We start from the raw sequence: 18098 nt of genomic DNA, 5'->3' as shown, positions 1-18098 counted from the left end.
GAGGCTGTACCATTTTGCATCCCACCAGCAGTTAATAAGAGTTCCTGTCGCGCCACATCTTCGCCAGTATTTGTTGTTGTCAGTGTTTGGGATTTTGGCCACTCATATCGAGGTGTAGTGGTATCTTGTTTTAATTTAGAATTCCCTAATGATGTCTTTACATTTTATATTAGATCTGTGATCCATTTTGAGTTTATGTTTGTGAAGGGTGTAAGGTTTGTGTCCAAATTTTATTTTTTTTACCATATGGATGAGTTGTCCGTAGCATCATTTTTTGAAAAAACTATCTCTGTTGCATTGTATTACCTTCATTCCTTTGTCAAAGGTCACTCGACTTTATGTGGGTGTGTTTTCTGGCTTCTGTTTTTGTCCAGTTGATCCATTTGTCTATTCTTTTGCCAGTTCCCCAGTGTCTGGATTACCGTTGCTGTATAGTAAGTCTTGAAGTTGGATAGTGTCAGTCCTCTGACTTCATTCTCCTTTGATACTGTGTTGGCTTTCCTGGGTCTTTGTGTCTCATGTAAACTTTATGATCAGTTTGTTGATATCTACAGAGTAATGTGCTGGGATTTTTTGATGGTTTGCACTGAATCTGTAGATGGAAAGAACTGACATCTTGACAGTATTGAGTTTTCTTACCCATGAACATAGAGTATTTTCCATTTATTTAGTTCTTCTTTGGTTTTATTTGTATTTATAATAGATGTATCAATGTAGTGTTTTAAAATTTAGTCATGGTAGATAAGGTCTATTCAAATAGGTCTATTCAGGTTATATGAACATGTTTTCTTAGTTCACTCTTCCCTGGTGGCTCAGATGGTAAAGCATCTGCCTGCAATGCGGGAGACCTGGGTTTGATCCCTGGATTGGAAAGATCCCCTGGAGAAGGAAATGGCACCCCACTCCAGTACTCTTGCCTGGAAAATCCTATGGACGGAGGAGCCTGGTAGGCTGCAGTCCATGGGGTCGCGAAGAGTAGGACACGACTGAGCGACCTCACTTTCACTTTGTCTTAGTTCAAGTTCTTTCATTCTTGTAGACATAAAATTAAACCCATGCTTAAGTAAGAACTTTGTATTAGTAATTTTAAAATTTTAAATGTGTACTACATGCAGGTATATTTATCAGTTTAATGGTTTAGAATGGGACGCTCACCATTATACTAGTTTTCATAGTTATGTCCGTCTTATGTCATTGTTGATAGTCTTATCTCCTTGAATTTAATTCAGCTTATTTTTAGATGGCCATAGGGATAGAAACCATATAGATTTTAGTGCAGATCTTTGCATTTGGCTTAGTATGGAATTAAAAAGCCATGTGGATAAAAGAATTGTATTTTTTTAAAAAGGGATATGTATAACATTGGATCTATTGTTAAGCATTTGAAATTTCTTATGGGGCACTCCAGTTCTGTGAAAGGCTAGTGTTTATGGCCCTTGAGTAACAGTAATTGCTAAATTAATACTCAAGCGATGAGAAAATGGATTTTGCTAAGATCAGTTTTCCTGCTGCTAATGTTTAAAATAATGTCAGTCGTTAACAATAAGAACAGCTGGTAACAGAAAATTCCCAGGTGCGAGTTTGTCACGCTTAACTTTTCCACTTGCTTTTTACTTTTGTTTGTTTTGTGTAGAAGATGTAATAACTTATGGGAAACATGGTATTTAAAGGGAGGAAAGGAGAAAAACAATAAAATAAAAGTACTTCTCATTTTCTTAATAGTATTTAAACAAATTTAAGTCCTTAATTATGGAATTTAACAATTCATCTTTCTTTTTGGTGTTAGCAAATAGTGAGATTTCAGTAAACAAAGTTCCTGTTAATTTTGTCTATGATTTTGCATAATTCGACTCAGAACTGAAATGGATTTTACTTTCGCTGTATCAGTAAATTACTAAGTAAATGAACCTTTTCTTCCGAAATTAATTCAGGTTTACCCCACTATCTGAAAGTGGAGTGCTCCTAGGAAACCTTTGGTAAGCCTAAATGACGTCAAGTGAAGAAGCAGTTACCTTAGGACATGTCTTGCTCACAATGCACAAAATAAATCAAAATAAAGCACAGATGCCCCACAGACTCACAGATCAGAGCTACGGAAGCTTGATGCTGAGACTCAAGAGTGTAGTTCCTGGGGGAGGCAGCTGTTGGTGCTGCCCTCACTGCTCAGGACGCACCGCCTCCGTGTTAAATGCAAGTGAAGGACTGTTCGCTATTTTCACCTCTCACCTTTTTTTGCAAAAGCAAAGATCCTCTTAAGGTCTCTTTTGGTTGATGAAAACAGGCAGGTCTTTCGTAAGAGCAGGCATAAAGTGGCATAAGAATTGCATAAAGTGAATCTTTAAAAAGTAGGGGATACCTGTATAAAGAAAAAGTTCCTTTTTCACTTTCTTCTTTCCCTTTCTCCTGCCATTAAACATGCTCCAAGATCTCCCTTTCATCTCCGCTTGGGCAGATCGCATAACACTGTAGTCACTTTGAATGATTAAAATACATCTGCTTTTCAGGGCATAAAAAGCCCAGCCCACTGAAAGTTAAAGAGCCTGGTTCACATCTTGCAGCCTCATGGAGCTTATATTCTAGTGGGAGACAGACCAATAAATAGTAAGTGAGAGGAATAGATAAATACATGTTAGAGACTGATGCTATGGAGAAAAATAGAAGGATGAAACGTGTGGAGATTGTGTGTGACATTTTAGATGAGAGCGGCCAAGAAAAGCCTCACTGAGGGGTGGTTTTTGAGTCAACAAGACCTTAAGAAGGTGGTGGAGCACAAACCATGTGCATATTTGAGGAAGAGTGTTCCAGGCAGAGAGACACTGCTGCAGAGGCCCCAAGGTGGATATGTACATTATATGTTGAAGAAAGAGTTGTATAGCCAGCTGAACAAGGAAAAGAGGAGCAGATAAAAAGGATAGCAGCAAATGATACAGTGCCTTTAGGTCATAGAACTTTAACACAGAACAAGAAGGGAAGCCTTATCAGGGAGGGTTTTGACTACAGTTACGTGAGCTGATTGACTACCGTGGTGGGGTTAGGGTCCCACAGGGAAACAAGGAGGCTACTGGAGTTACCCTGCCAATGGATGCTGGTGTTTTCAGTCAGGGTTGAGGTGATCGGGAGAAGTAGTAGAATTTGAGGTATGTTTTGAAGATAGCATCAATGGAATTTACAGATGTGGGACAGAGATGAGTGCTGTCAAGGGTGAGGTCTAGGCGTTTGCCCTGAGCATCGGCCAAAGTAGGGAAACTTGTAAGAGGAATCGGGATCAGGGATTCAATTTGGGGCATGTTAAACTTTTCAAAATTATTGGATTCAAAACATTAGATTTCAAAATAAAGACTGTTTAGTAGGCATTTTGATTTATAGCCCTGAAAATCAGTATAGAAATGTAGGATAGGGATACAAATTGGTGGGTTCAGAGCTTACTGTTGCTATTGGAAACCATAAAGTAGCAGATCAACAAAAGAGTATATGTAGGTAGAAAGGAGAAGAAGTTTAAGGACTGAGCTCTGGACTGGCAATATTTAGAAGTTAGGGAGATAAGGAATGGCAATAGTGATTGCCATAGTGATAATGGCATTTAGTGATTGAGAAGGAGGGGCCAAGAAAGTTAGGAGGAAAACCAGGAAGGACAATGAAGCAGAGAAAGCACATCAAGGAGGAAGAAGTGACTAACTGTGTCTATAAGATGAAGATTGAGAAATGAGCAATTAGAGCCATGATGAGGTCACTGGTGACCTTGGGTGAGAGCTGTTGCAGTGGGGTGGTGGTGGTGGTGGTCGTGGTGGGGTAAGAGCCTGTTAGAGGTAACTGAAATGAGAGCTGGAAGCAGTAGAGGAATCAAGGTTAGCTCAAAGATTGAGGAAATGGCATCTTAGTATTCTTGTGGGCATGATTCACCAGAGAGGGAAAAACTGATGATCCAGGATGGAGTATAGAATTGTTGGAGTGTTGTTCTTTTTGGAAAAGAGAGACTAAGAACTAGTGGAAAGGTGTCGTTAGGACCTGTCTTGAGATTGCCAGCATTTAGCACCCCTTTTCTACTCAGTTATGACGCCTCAGTGGCAAGTCAGCTACTAGCCTGTAAAATGTTGTGGTTGAATTAGACTGAAGTCAGTCGTATATCCAGCATGCCCCTGCCACCTACCCTCGACTCCATCTACCTCCCTGCTAACCTACATCTTGGTTAGCAGGTGGCACCTTTGTGAGAAAGGAAGAGGGAAAGGAGGCCCTTATTCCAGATAGGGCAGCCAACAAGGGCTGAGTTTTAGCCCTAACTTACCTTGTGCTGTGCTAAGTTGCTTCAGTCATATCTGACTCTTTGTGACCTCATGGACTGTAGCCCACCAGGCTCCTTTGTCCATGAGGTTCTCAGGGCAATACTGGAGTAGGTTGCCATTTCCTTCTTCAGGGGATCTTCGAAACCCAGGGATCGAACCCACATCTCCTTTAAGTCCTGTGCCTTAGGCTAGGTGTTCTTAGAACACAGCCATGCAAGACAGTGGCTGCTGCTGCTAAGTCCCTTCAGTCGTGTCCGACTCTGTGCGACCCCATAGATGGCAGCCCACCAGGCTCCTCTGTGCATGTGATTCTCTAGCCAAGAACACTGGAGTGGGTTGCTGTTTTCTTCTCCACCAATACAGTGGGGAAAACCACATTTCATATCCTGCTGTCATAACCAGAGCCTTAGTGTCTTGTAGCAGAAATAGCCTAACTGAGAAGAAAGCAAACTTAAGAACCAGGAATTTGCTGTGGGAGTCCCAGCTCTTCTACCACCTGGAAGAGAGGATTTGAGATGGAAGACTTACTTTCTGTGAATTGGTTTCTTCAAGTGTAAATGGAGGGGTTGAGCTTCAACCAGATCCTTTTCATGCTGAAATTCTGTGAATCACTAAAGTATAGTAATCCCCAGCCATCTCAAGCATAACATAATTCTGCCAAAAACCAAAGAGTATCACTCAGGATATTCATTCAGTTTCTTTGGAGAATAGCTCTCCTTGTATTGCTCCCCAAATATTTGGGAAATTTGACTGAAGATTAAATTACACATAGTAGCACAGAAATTATAAGAAGAAATATATGTATAGCAAAACCATTGAAGTCAATAGAGATTTATTCAGATTTCATCTAAATTCTATCAGAATGTTTTATAGCTATGGGATATATGGAAAGTTATTTAACTCTCTGAACTTTAGTTTCCTCATCTAAAAAATAGTGATATAATAATTGTATGTTTTATAGATTCGTAAGGAGAATTCAGTGAGATGTGTACTAGGTGCTTTGAAAAATGCTTGGCTTCTTGTGAAGTAAACCTTAGCTGCTGCTTTTATCACTGTCATTGTTGTCGTCAGTGTGTGGAGAACTTGTATGGTTTAGAAGCAGCTTAGTAAAGCAGCTACACTGTAAAAGTCTCACACTATAGTTTTATAATGATTACTTTGAGTCATCAAGGGAAAAATTAACTTAGAAAAGGAAATGTCATTGAATCAGGTTAAAATGTCTTCTTTTTATAAACAAAACTGGTACTTCAGATCAGATCAGATCCCATCAGTCGCTCAGTCGTGTCCGACTCTTTGCAACCCCATGAACCGCAGCACGCCAGGCCTCCCTGTCCATCACCAACTCCCAGAGTTCACTCAGACTCACGTCCATCGAGTCAGTGATGCCATCCAACCATCTCATCCTCTGTCGTCCCGTTCTCCTCCTGCCCCCAATCCCTCCCAGCATCAGAGTCCCCTCCAAAGAGTCAACTTTTCTCATGAGGTGGCCAAAGTACTGGAGTTTCAGCCCCAGCATCATTCCTTCCAAAGAAATCCCAGGGCTGATCTCCTTCAGAATGGACTGGTTGGATCTCCTTGTAGTCCAAGGGACTCTCAAGAGTCTTCTCCAACACCACAGTTCAAAACCATCAATTCTTCGGCGCTCAGCCTTCTTCACAGTCCAACTCTCACATCCATACATGACCACAGGAAAAACCATAGCCTTGACTAGACAGACCTTTGTTGGCAAAGTAATGTCTCTGCCTTTGAATATGCTATCTAGGTTGGTCATAACTTTCCTTCCAAGGAGTAAGCGTCTTTTAATTTCATGGCTGCAGTCACCATCTGTAGTGATATTGGAGCCCAAAAAAATAAAGTCTGACACTGTTTCCCCATCTATTTCCCATGAAGTGATGGGACCAGATACCATGATCTTCGTTTTCTGAATGTTGAGCTTTAAGCCAACTTTCTCACTCTCCTCTTTCACTTTCATCAAGAGGTTTTTAGTTCCTCTTCACTTTCTGCCATAAGTGTGGTGTCATCTGCATATCTGAGGTTATTGATATTTCTCCCAGCAATCTTGATTCCAGCTTGTACTTCTTCCAGCCCAGCGTTTCTCATGATGTACTCTGCATATAAGTTAAATAAGCAGGGTGACAATATACAGCCTTAACATACTCTTTTTCTTATTTGGAACCAGTCTGTTGTTCCATGTCCAGTTGTAACTGTTACTTCCTGACCTGCATATAGGTTTCTCAAGAGGCACGTCAGGTGGTCTGATATTCCCATTTCTTTCAGAATTTTCCTCAGTTTATTGTGATCCATGCAGTGAAGGCGTTGGCATAGTCAGTAAAACAGAAATAGATGTTTGTCTGGAACTCTCTTGCTATTTCGATGATCCAGCGGATGTTGGCAATTTGATCTCTGGTTCCTCTGCCTTTTCTAAAACCAGCTTGAACATCTGGAAGTCACAGTTCACGTATTGCTGAAGCCTGGCTTGGAGAATTTTGAGCATTACTTTACTAGCATGTGAGATGAGTGCAGTAGTTTGAGCATTCTTTGGCCTTGCCTTTCTTTGGGATTGAAATGAAAACTGACCTTTTCCAGTCCTGTGGCCACTGCTGAGTTTTCCAAATTTGCTGGCATACTGAGTGCAGCACTTTCACAGTATCATCTTCCAGGATTTGAAATAGCTCAACTGAAATTCCATCACCTCCACTAGCTTTGTTCGTAGTGATGCTTTCTAAGGCCCACTTGACTTCCCATTCCAGGATGTCTGGCTCTAGGTGAGTGATCACACCATCATGATTATCTTGGTCGTGAAGATCTTTTTTGTACAGTTCTTCAGTGTATTCTTGCCACCTCTTCTTAATATCTTCTCCTTCTGTTAGGTCCATACCATTTCTGTCCTTTATCGAGCCCATCTTTGCATGAAATGTTTCCTTGGTATCTCTGATTTTCTTGAGGAGATCTGTAGTCTTTCCCATTCTATTGTTTTCCTCTATTTCTTTGCATTGATCACTGAGGAAGGGTTACTTTTCTCTCCCTGCTATTCTTTGGAACTCTTCATTCAGATGCTTATATCTTTCCTTTTCTCCTTTGATTTTCACTTCTCTTCTTTTCACAGCTATTTGTAAGGCCTCCCCAGACAGCCATTTTGCGTTTTTGCATTTCTTTTCCATGGGGATGGTCTTGATCCCTGTCTCCTGTACAGTGTCACGAATCTCCATCCATAGTTCATCAGGCACTCTATCTATCATTTCTAGTCCCTTAAATCTATTTCTCACTTCCACTGTATAATCATAAGGGATTTGATTTAGGTCATACCTGAATGGTCTAGTGGTTTTCCCTACTTTCTTCAATTGAAGTCTGAATTTGGCAATAAGGAGCTCATGATCTGAGCCACAGTCAGCTCCTGGTCTTGTTTTTGCTGACTGTATAGAGCTTCTCCATCTTTGGCTGCAAAGAATATAATCAGTCTGATTTCGGTGTTGACCATTTGGTGATGTCCATGTTTAGAATCTTCTCTTGTGTTGTTGGAAGAGGGTGTTTGCTATGACCAGTGCATTTCCTGGGCAAAACTCTATTAGTCTTTGCCCTGCTTCATTCTATATTCCAAGGCCAAAGTTGCTTGTTACCCCAGGTGTTTCTTGACTTCGTACTTTTGCATTCCAGTCCCTATAGTGAAAAGGACATCTTTTTTGGCCATAAAATAGGCCATAATAGTAAGATTTTATAGTTAATGTATATCTACCTTAAAAATAGGTTTTTGAAACATACTATAAACATTTTGATTGTACCATCACATTTTCTCCACTCTTTCTGTATGAACTGTTTTCAGTGATTATTGATAGCATTGCTTGCTTAATGTTTACAGTCTATAGTGTATGTTTTTCTGAATTAAGATATGGTCAGATCATTTAATGTATGTTTAAAAGTCCTAATGTCATTGCTTTATCATTGTTGGTTTGCACTTATTTTAAATCAAACATGCGGATTATTTCTAAACTGACAATCGCTAAAAGAAGAAAAACATTATATCTACTTTAGGGCAGAAAGTTAAGTTAGTCTATAAGGTTAGAGCAAAACAGAAGTCTGTAAGGTAAATTTGAAAAGTACTGTGAGTTTAGATTTTATTTATCTGTCATTGTAGTTTATAAATGAAATGATGGTGTTGAACACAGTGTAATGTACTTGGGATTTAGCACCACCTAGCACTCAGACCTTGAGATACATTCGCACTAAAGGGAACCAGGGCTCCTTGAAGAAGTAGCAGATTCCAAGGATGGGAGCCTGGAACATACTGTAATGCTAAAAAGTAAGAAAATGCTTCCCCCAAAATGATGGTGGCCTATGATAAGGATACAAGGGTCATTTTGAAGATGTTCCCATTGGCCAATTCTGGGATAATTTGAGCATCAAAATAATTAAATGCAGTAAGAATTGTAAATCGTTAGGAAAACAGATAAGAATCCATGCTGCTGCTGCTGCTAAGTCGCTTCAGTCATGTCCGACTCTGTGCAGCCCCATAGCCTGCAGCCCACTAGGCTCCCCCGTCCCTGGGATTCTCCAGGCAAGAACACTGGAGTGGGTTGCCATTTCCTTCTCCAATGCATGAAAGTGAAAAGTGAAAGTGAAGTCGCTCAGTCGTGTCCAACTCTTCGTGACCCCATGGAACCTACCAGGCTCCTCCGTCCATGGGATTTTCGAGGCAAGAGTACTGGAGTGGGGTGCCATTGCCTTCTCCAAGAATCCATGAGACCTCACCAAAATAATACACATGTTCATACAGATAGGAGAAGAGAGGGTTCAAGCACAGATGTGAAGGAAATGCTGACCTTGGAAAATTATGATTTTATCACTATCATAGTAAAGTTCACTTTAGCCAGGAATCACAAGTTGATGTTAAATCTAGGATAGAAGTGCTGATGAAGAGTGGTATATTTGCACAGTCTTAAGCTTCCCTTCTGTTGTTTCAAGCGGTAAAGAATCCACCTGCAATGCAGGAGACACAGGAGACTCGAGTTCGATCCCTGGGTCAGAAAGATTGCCTAGAGGAGAGCATGGCAATCCACTCCAGTATTCTTGCTGGGAAAAATCCCATGAACAGAGGAGCCTTGCAGGCTGTGGTCCATGGGGTCACAGAGTCGGACATGCCTGAAGCAACTGAGCACACAGGCTGAGTTTCCAAAGACTGCCTCTTGGTTGCAGTCTCGTAGTACTTGATCTGGATAATGAACATTACCATCACCAGTGTGCCTCTGGATATGACACCCTGGGAAGAACTCGGCATCAGTTACGTTCTCTTCTAGCCAGGAATGTACTGCCTGCATATAATCGTAAGGAAACACCAGACAAGTTCATAGTGATGAGCATTCTATTAAAATAAGAACTGTGTTCTTCAAAAATGCTCAATATTGTCGTAGGCAAAGGAAGGCTGAAAGGCTCTATGTTAAAGGAGACTAAAGACACTGGACATAGATGGTCGATCTCAAGACTGGGATCCTGTATCTGGATGAGAATTGAGGGTTTTTGTAAGGCATAATTGGGTCAGTTGACATTATTTTGCAGATTGTAGGTATTGTACAGATGTTACTTTTATTGAAGTTGTAGCTATATTGCAGTTGTATTACATTGTTTTAGGAAATGATACTGAAATATTTATTTGAGAATAAATATTCTGAAAGGACTGATACATTGACCTTCTCTCAGATGGCTTAGAAAAAAAAGCCCTTGTGTGTGTGTGCATGTGTGTGCGTGTAATTTAGAAGGGGGTGGAGAAAGAGAAAAGGAGTTGACTAAAGCAAATGAGCAAAGTGGAATTCTGGATAAAGTTTCTTCGTTCTTGTGATTTTTCTGTAAGTTAGAACTATTTGCAAATGTGTTTATTCACACATCCCTGCACAAGTTGGTTGAGGCTTATTTCTTTTACATTTATCTCGTACTGTTCTAGGTTGCTAATTTACCTTTGATACTTAACTGGTTTAAGATGCTAATATTCATAGATCACAGATACACACATTGATTTTTAATTTCTTTTGAATAGTGCTGGGCCTAAAGGAGATAACATTTATGAATGGAGATCGACTATACTTGGTCCACCAGGTTCTGTATATGAAGGTGGTGTGTTTTTTCTGGATATCACATTTTCATCCGATTATCCATTTAAGCCACCAAAGGTAAGAACCTAGAATTGCATTCTTTAATACTTACTCTTTTCCAGAATCAGTTATCATAAGAGTTAATGTGTGGATGAAGTTACTGTTTTTCATGGATTATGTGGAAACTCTTCTAACCAATGATTTTTAAAATGTGGTGGTAATTGACTTCTGTTTTACAAATAGCTTTGTATACAATCAGTGGAGAGTGTGTTAAATGTAAATAAAGGTATGCCACTTTGCATATCAATAAGCAAATAAATTATGGTATGAGAGAAAATATCATATGAACCTTACTTAAGAAACCTGTTGGGATAAAAGGTAAATTTGACAGCTTTGGGAAATAAGAGTTAGGTATCTTGAATTTTTTGCTGAATACCCTATCTTTATAGATAAGCAAAAACTAGAAACCTATAACAAAGAAGAGGGAACTAATACTATTTAATATATTTATTTTGTGCCCACTGTAAGTATGATGCATTAATGAGAAAGAGAGAGGCTGAGTGAGAATTATGAGAGAATGAGAGAGGCTAAGTATGAATTATGTGGATAACAGCGAAAAGGGTTCAGTTGTGTCTTGTAATGACTGACAATTATTTTTAAAGTCTTAAACATAGCAGTTACTTGACTAGTTTCTTCTTCTGACTTCTCCCTGTAAAATGGTCAAGCCAGCATTTTTTAGCATCAGTATTAAGTGTGAGTCTAATGATGCTGTAGTTAGACTTATAAGTGGAGAAGGCAGTAAGATGTTGTAGAGAAATGTTAAGCCAGCTTTCATGAAATGTTTTTCTTTTCAATGTAGTTCCTTACATTGCTTCCATTATTTAAAATATGTGTAACGATTTAGAGCCTGTGCTCACATGCCTGCCTGTTATGTGTGTGTGTAAAAATAATTTTTTTTATTCCCTCACTGAATAAGGTAACAACAGTTCCATCTAGTGGTATTTACCTCAAATTGCAGATACCAGGGTTCCTTATCACCTACAGGTATTTGCTCACAACTATAGCTGTCAGTTTTTGAGAGCTTTCCTAAGTGGTCCCATCAGCATCTAAGATTTTTAACTAATTGTTTTATTTAATGTTCTCCAGTATGTCTAGTATCTCTTGGTAATCAGTCAAAGACAGTGACAAAACCCTCATGTTAATAAAACTGAAGATTGTATTCATACTCAGAATGACACATATTAAATTCCAGCATATCATTAAGTATTTAGTTTGCCTTAAGTCCTTAAGTTTCCTGTATGATACAGGAAAGCAAAACTTTAGCAAAATAGCTCATGACTGTATCTGTAGTAATGCTTATTTCTATTTGCCTCATTTTTCATATTGGAAATTGGTTTTAACATGGTAGAAAAACTAGCAGAAAAAAATTTACAATATTTAGTTTTTATGAAATTGTTTTTATACATGAGGGATAATTTGTTAAAGGAAAACACATTTTTCTTAGCATCTATTAATGAAAATAGAAATGGACTATCATGCTGCTGCTAAGTCGCTTCAGTCGTGTCCGACTCTGTGCGACCCCATAGACGGCAGCCCACCAGGCTCCCCCGTCCCTGGGATTCTCCAGGCAAGAACACTGGAGTGGGTTGCCATTTCCATCTCCAATGCATGAAAGTGAAAAGTGAAAGTGAAGTTGCTCAGTGTGTCCGACTCTTCACGTCCCCAGGGTCTGCAGAGGACAGGCTCCTCCATCCATGGGATTTTCCAGGCAAAAATACTGGAGTGGGGTGCCATTGCCTTCTCCATGGACTATCATAGTTACATATATATGATTTGTCATCATTGTTTTGGTTAATTCAGTGTTTATTAACTTAGCACGTTAATTTTTTTTGTTAAAGTCTCAATATTTTTATTTTTTAGCCCTTTAATGTTGATTCCTTCCTCTTCCCTAAGATATCTTATATAGTGTTTTGAAGCATTCTTCAGATCTATAGTTGGACAAGTGAAAAAGAATAAAACTTCTGCTGTTATCTTGGTTTAGGTATAATTGCTTCTCTACAGTTCTGCTTATTTTTGAAGTTCAGATAAGGTGTTGTTCTTCTTGAAGAATAATAGAAATTTAATTCTTTTCTGTTCATTGTTTAAAAGCTGAAAGTATTCAAAATATTAATCATGTTTTGTAAGCTCTCTATTGAGTAGTCAGCTGTCAATGATATGAACATACGTTATTCCCATATTCTAGAGCAGAGCCGGTAGAAATATAATGCAGGCTACATGTGTCATTTTTGATAGAAATAGTGGAATTGACTTTAATAACATTTTACTTAATCCAGCATGTCCAAAAATACTGTCATTTCAATATGTAATCAGTAGAATTATCATGAACGCCCTATTTTGCATTCTCTGTCTGGTATTGAGTCTTTGAAATCTAGTGTGTATTTTATACTTTTAGCCCATCTTATTTCTTACCAGCCACATTTTAGGAGTTCTGCGTAACTAGTATGTACTGTGTTAGAACAGTTCTAGAATTATATACAGTAGTTTTTCTTATCCTCAGAAGCAGAATTCCAAGACCCTCAATGGATGCCTGAAATCACAGATAATACCAGACTCTATACAATGCTGTTTTTTTCCCATGCATAAATACCTATAGCAATGTACTATAATAAATGTTACAAGATTGTGGTCCCTCTCAAAATATCTTGTACACATTGAATGCCTTTCCCATTGTAACTAAGCACTTGTGGCTGTAGCTTTTGAGGCTTGAGGTACAACAGCAAAACTAGCACCAGTTCCCCCCGCTCCTCCCCTGCCTTTTTTTTTTTTTGGAATTTCATGGATAAAAGTCTCATTCTTACCATAGATCTTAGCAACCTCAGAGTAGAATTTGTTTTCCTGCCCTTGTTACATTGAAAACTTTCATCTTTTCACTCAACACAAGAACTTCATGGCTTCTCTTTCCAGATCTGAATTGCCAGCATCACTGCTCTTGAGCTTTGGGGCAATTATGAAGTAAAGTAAGGGTGACTTGAACGCAAGCACTGCAGTACTGCAGCAGTTGAGCTGATAACCAGGATGCTACTTAGTAGCCTGTGACTGGCAGGATTGTGCTGAACACCCAGGCAGGGCAGGACAGTACAAGACTTCATCATGCTACTCAGAACAGCACAGTTTAAAACTTCTAAATTGTTCATTTCTGAACTTTTGCATTTAATGTCTCTGGATCCCAGTTGATCTGAGGGGTCTAAAACTGGAACTGTGGAGGGTAAAAGTGTAGATAAAATGGGTACTACTGTAGTCTTTTCCTCCTCCTTCCCCACTACGCCAGTGGTTGCTTTCTTGTTTTTAATTATGCATCCTTATCAGAAATACACATTTGAGGGCTGTACCCATTTTCTTCCCAGACTCCACTTGGGAGATTACCAGTTCCAAGGGTTCGGGAACTCTCTTTTCTATTTTGCAGTTCTAAATTAAGAATTAACCACTGAATTTGTGATTGTTTTGAAATTTGCCACTATTGTTTCTATGAGTTATTCTCTTCTTTTCCACACGTTTCAAGGATATAATGGTTTTCCTTTATTCAGTAGTTTAAGACCTTACTTGTTTTGTTTGACTGTCTTATTCTAACAAGACAGTGAGCCATTTGGGGAAATTAAAGTCTGAGAAATAGAAACACTGGTGATTTCACCAACCTTCTGCAGTACTTTTTGACACATGGCAAAAGATTAGTGATGAGTTGATGGCCTTTTTTTTACTAATGTAACTTTAGTTTTATGTTTAAAAAATTCGTCACTACTTTCTCTCACTTTTGGCACCAAAACGTTTCTTTTCTCCCTCATTTCCTATTTTTAAACAGGGGTGTGTGTGTACATGCCTGCACATACATATATTGAATTACTGTATCATTTATTTAAACAGTTCTGCACCTCGCTTTGTTTTAAAAGCAATGTAGTTCCTGCTATACTGGATAAAAACAAAACTTCCTGCAACTGAATTAAAGAAAATAATTTAATTTTGCTATTACAAAAACTAGTGTTTGATTAGCTCTTCAGTTATATGCTATTTGCTATGATCTGTAACATGTTCCACTTCATTTTTGCTAGTGAGAGTTTTGGTTGGTAATAAAGCTTATCTGTTTTTAATGTCGCTGCCCTTAGGTTACTTTCCGCACCAGAATCTATCACTGCAACATCAATAGTCAGGGAGTCATCTGCCTGGACATCCTTAAAGACAACTGGAGTCCTGCTTTGACTATTTCAAAGGTTTTGCTGTCAATTTGTTCTCTTTTGACAGACTGCAACCCTGGTAAGTAGATTTTTATTAACACATTCAGTGAGGTTCCAAAAATCAGTGCATTTTTCTCAGTTAGCTTAAGGCCTAAGGTGAATTTAAGAAGTAAATGCTATTGGTAGAAAGATCAGCAAAAAACACTTTTTGAGAAGCTTATCAATGCCATTTCAAATAGAATAGACCAAAAGTTTCACAATAACTTCTTTAGTTTGTTAATGGTGTAAGTAAGTGTTAGTCACTCAGTCGTGCCCGACTCTTTGTGACCCCATGGACCGCAGCCCACCAGGTTCCCCTGTCCATGAGACTTTCCAGGCAAGGATACTGGAGTGGGTCGCCATTTCCTTCTCCAGGGGATCTTCCCAACCCAGGGATCGAACCCAGGTCTCCTGCACTGCAGGCAGATTCTTTACCTACTGAGCTACAAGGGAAGCCGTTGTTAATGGCTTACTACCCTGTAATTATTTTCTCCCTGTCATTGATGAACTCCCTATTTTCTGAATTATGGAGTTGTGCAGACCCCTTCTGATGTGAGTGTTTCTGACAGCATCTCCTCTTGCTCCTTCCCTGCTGTCATGTGCTTGCATGCAGTCAGCTGCTCAGCAATGAAGGGCTCCTTGTTCTCCCTTTCATCCTTTTTGGATTATGGTTAGCTTTATTAGATGTGGTAATAGTGGATATTAAAATGATAAGTGATGAGAGAGTTAGACTAGATTATGATTATTAAAATTCAGGGATAAAGTCATTAGTGTGTAACTTTTAAGAAATGCTTAACTGCCACACACGATCTTTCATGTGGGTAGCTGACTTGAAAAAGTAATGTATAAGTGTGGGATTTCGCATGTGATATCTTGTAAACAAATAGACTTATTTTTTCCTAAATATTTAATCAACCACCAAAGGCTATTACTGTTATTTTAGACCCAGCAGTTGCATATGTACCATAGAGAGAGAGAGAGATAGTATAGGGATATGTAGAAGGATATTCATTGTGGCATCATTTATTAAAGCAAAAGATTGTAAACAACCTTCATGGCCATTAGCAGAGGATGTAGCTTAAAGAGGTAGCTCTGTGTGAATTAATGGAGAAAACTCTCGAAGATACATTAAGCTAAAAAAGCACAGCACTGAAAAATAGGCAAAATGATAATATTCTAAATGCTTATAAATACATATAATGTCTCTGGGTAGAGATGCTATAAATCATTTGCCAGGAAGAGAAACTTCTAAATAGTTGGAGGCAGGAAGGAAGAGAGCTTTTTTACATTTTACTGGCTGTTGATTGATATGCTTCAAATTTTGTACCACATCTACATAGTGGACCTTCTTGAAAAACAAGCTCAAAATAAAATTTACGTCTCAGATTCAGTTTCCCGCTCAGAATATTATTTAAAACAAAATGGCAAGTAAGTTTTCAAATGGAGGTAAGGATGATGATTTAAATCATATTATTGTACAGAATAAAAGAAGTATTTCATTCTGAAAAGCCTTGCATCATAGGATCTGCATTTGGAAAAATTAATTTTTAAGTATCCATAGGAAGACAAATACTGGCACACTTACTTTTCAGTAAAATGCTAAGGGTGAAAAATAGTTTTTATATATTAAAGATGCACACATTTTTTAAAAAAATCACACATTTTAAAAGCTTTATTATTAACTTTATTTTTAAAGAGGCTTTTCTAATTTGAATATTAAAATATAAAGATGATTATGTTACTTTAAGCATTTTTCTTTTTGAGAAATTAGCCATTATATATCAAGATGCTGCTGAAAAATCAACATTTCAGTTCCAAACTGCTAGAACTGAATCGTTAAGACACTGTATAATATCTTCTAATGTTCTTTCCACTTTTCCAGCGGATCCTCTGGTTGGAAGCATAGCCACTCAGTATTTGACCAACAGAGCAGAACATGACAGGATAGCCAGACAGTGGACCAAGCGATACGCAACATAATTCACATAATTTGTATGCAGTGTGAAGGAGCAGAAGGCATCTTCCCACTGTGCTGCAGATCTTTATAGCCTTTACAATACGGACTTCTGTGTATATGTTATACTGATTCTACTCTCTGCTTTTATCCTTTGGAGACTGGGAGACTCCCCAAAAAGGTAAATGCTATCAAGAGTAGAACTTTGTAGCTGTAGATTAGTTCTGTTTAAAACGCCTACTTGCAAGTCTTGCTTCTTTGGGATATCAAAATGTATTTTGTGATGTACTAAGGATACTGGTCCTGAAGTCTACCAAATATTATAGTGCATTTTAGCCTAATTCATTATCTGTATGAAGTTATAAAAGTAGCCGTAGATGATTAGGAATTATGTCATTTGTATTAAACCCAGATCTATTTCTGAGTATGTGGTTCATGCTGTTGTGAAAAATGTTTTACCTTTTACCTTTGTCAGTTTGTAACGAGAGGATTTCCTTTTACCCTTTGTAGCTCAGAGAGCACCTGATGTATCATCTCAAACACAATAAACATGCTCCTGAAGGCATAGTTTCCTGTCGTAATATTTTAAGTCAGTTTTGTTAGAAGGCGTGTCTGAGATGATTGTTGTTGAAATAAAAATGTGAATATGAAGATTGACTACGAAGGACTAGTACAAATAAATCATTTATTAAATGGAAAACATTTCAAATCTTATAAATGTGTAGAGTTTTTGTCCTCTAAGTCCTAATGAGAGAATACATGAGCTTAAATATACAGAAATACATTTTTAACCATTGGTCTCAAAAACACATAAAGCTCTACTTTGATGATGTGACATCAAAATAACATAAAATCCTGGCTTAAAAGATTTGATATCCAAAATGGTGATTTCTGTCCACCATTGGGCAATATTGTCAAATAACTTTAATCCGGTATCCCTTCTGTGTCTTTCATGCATTTTTTTTTTTTTTTAACTTATCCTGTTCCTGAGTTTTCATGGTGTTTTTTGGTGTATATTATCATACTTATTATGGCACTTGCCAAGCAGAGATAGCTGGTTGAACACAAACTTTCGTCTATCCTGAAGGTAGAATAGTATTCCAGATTAGTGTGCAGATGTAGCATTAATTCTCAGTTGAAAAAATAGAGAATTTTAAGGGTTTACAGGTTATATGGATTTCTTCTTTCTAGTTATAATTATTAAATACTAGATTTCTTACAGGAGTTAATTTACTTTTCAATATTTAGATTGGTCAGCAGAGTATAAATGTTTTCCTCTGGCTGGGATAGTTATTAAGGTAATTCCCTGGTCATGCTGCAGGTTTGTGGAATATGGGGATATGTCTTATCCAGTCCAAAAGTTGGAAATAGAGTACCATCTTAAAATGTGTAGAATGAAACTCTTAGCATAGAAGTACGTTGCTCCAAGATAATAAAGCAAAGCATTTCGAATTGTACATAGCCTTACAAAGAATGATGGACTCCTGCTAGAATACTTGTCAGTAGAAGTCTTAAACCA

General features: G+C 38.3%; 1 protein-coding gene across 5 annotated transcripts in view; it reads left to right on the top strand.

The window, feature by feature from the left end:
* The window catches only part of UBE2E3 (ubiquitin conjugating enzyme E2 E3), a 92323-nt gene extending 75030 nt beyond the window's left edge, over positions 1-17293 (top strand). For 4 of the 5 annotated variants that reach the window (XM_059875259.1, XM_059875251.1, XM_024975703.2 and 1 more), the window contains 3 exons: positions 10306-10438; positions 14518-14665; positions 16508-17146. In XM_059875259.1, coding sequence (XP_059731242.1) covers positions 10306-10438; positions 14518-14665; positions 16508-16605 — 379 coding nt within the window. In that variant the 3' untranslated portion in view covers positions 16606-17146. 5 annotated transcript variants of the gene reach the window in all.
* The last annotated feature ends 805 nt before the right edge of the window (positions 17294-18098 follow it).

Source organism: Bos taurus, chromosome 2, assembly GCF_002263795.3.
Source record: "Bos taurus isolate L1 Dominette 01449 registration number 42190680 breed Hereford chromosome 2, ARS-UCD2.0, whole genome shotgun sequence".
Lineage (NCBI taxonomy): Eukaryota > Metazoa > Chordata > Mammalia > Artiodactyla > Bovidae > Bos > Bos taurus.
Note: the sequence above shows the minus strand (reverse complement) of the source record. Positions and strands in the feature narration are given on the sequence as shown.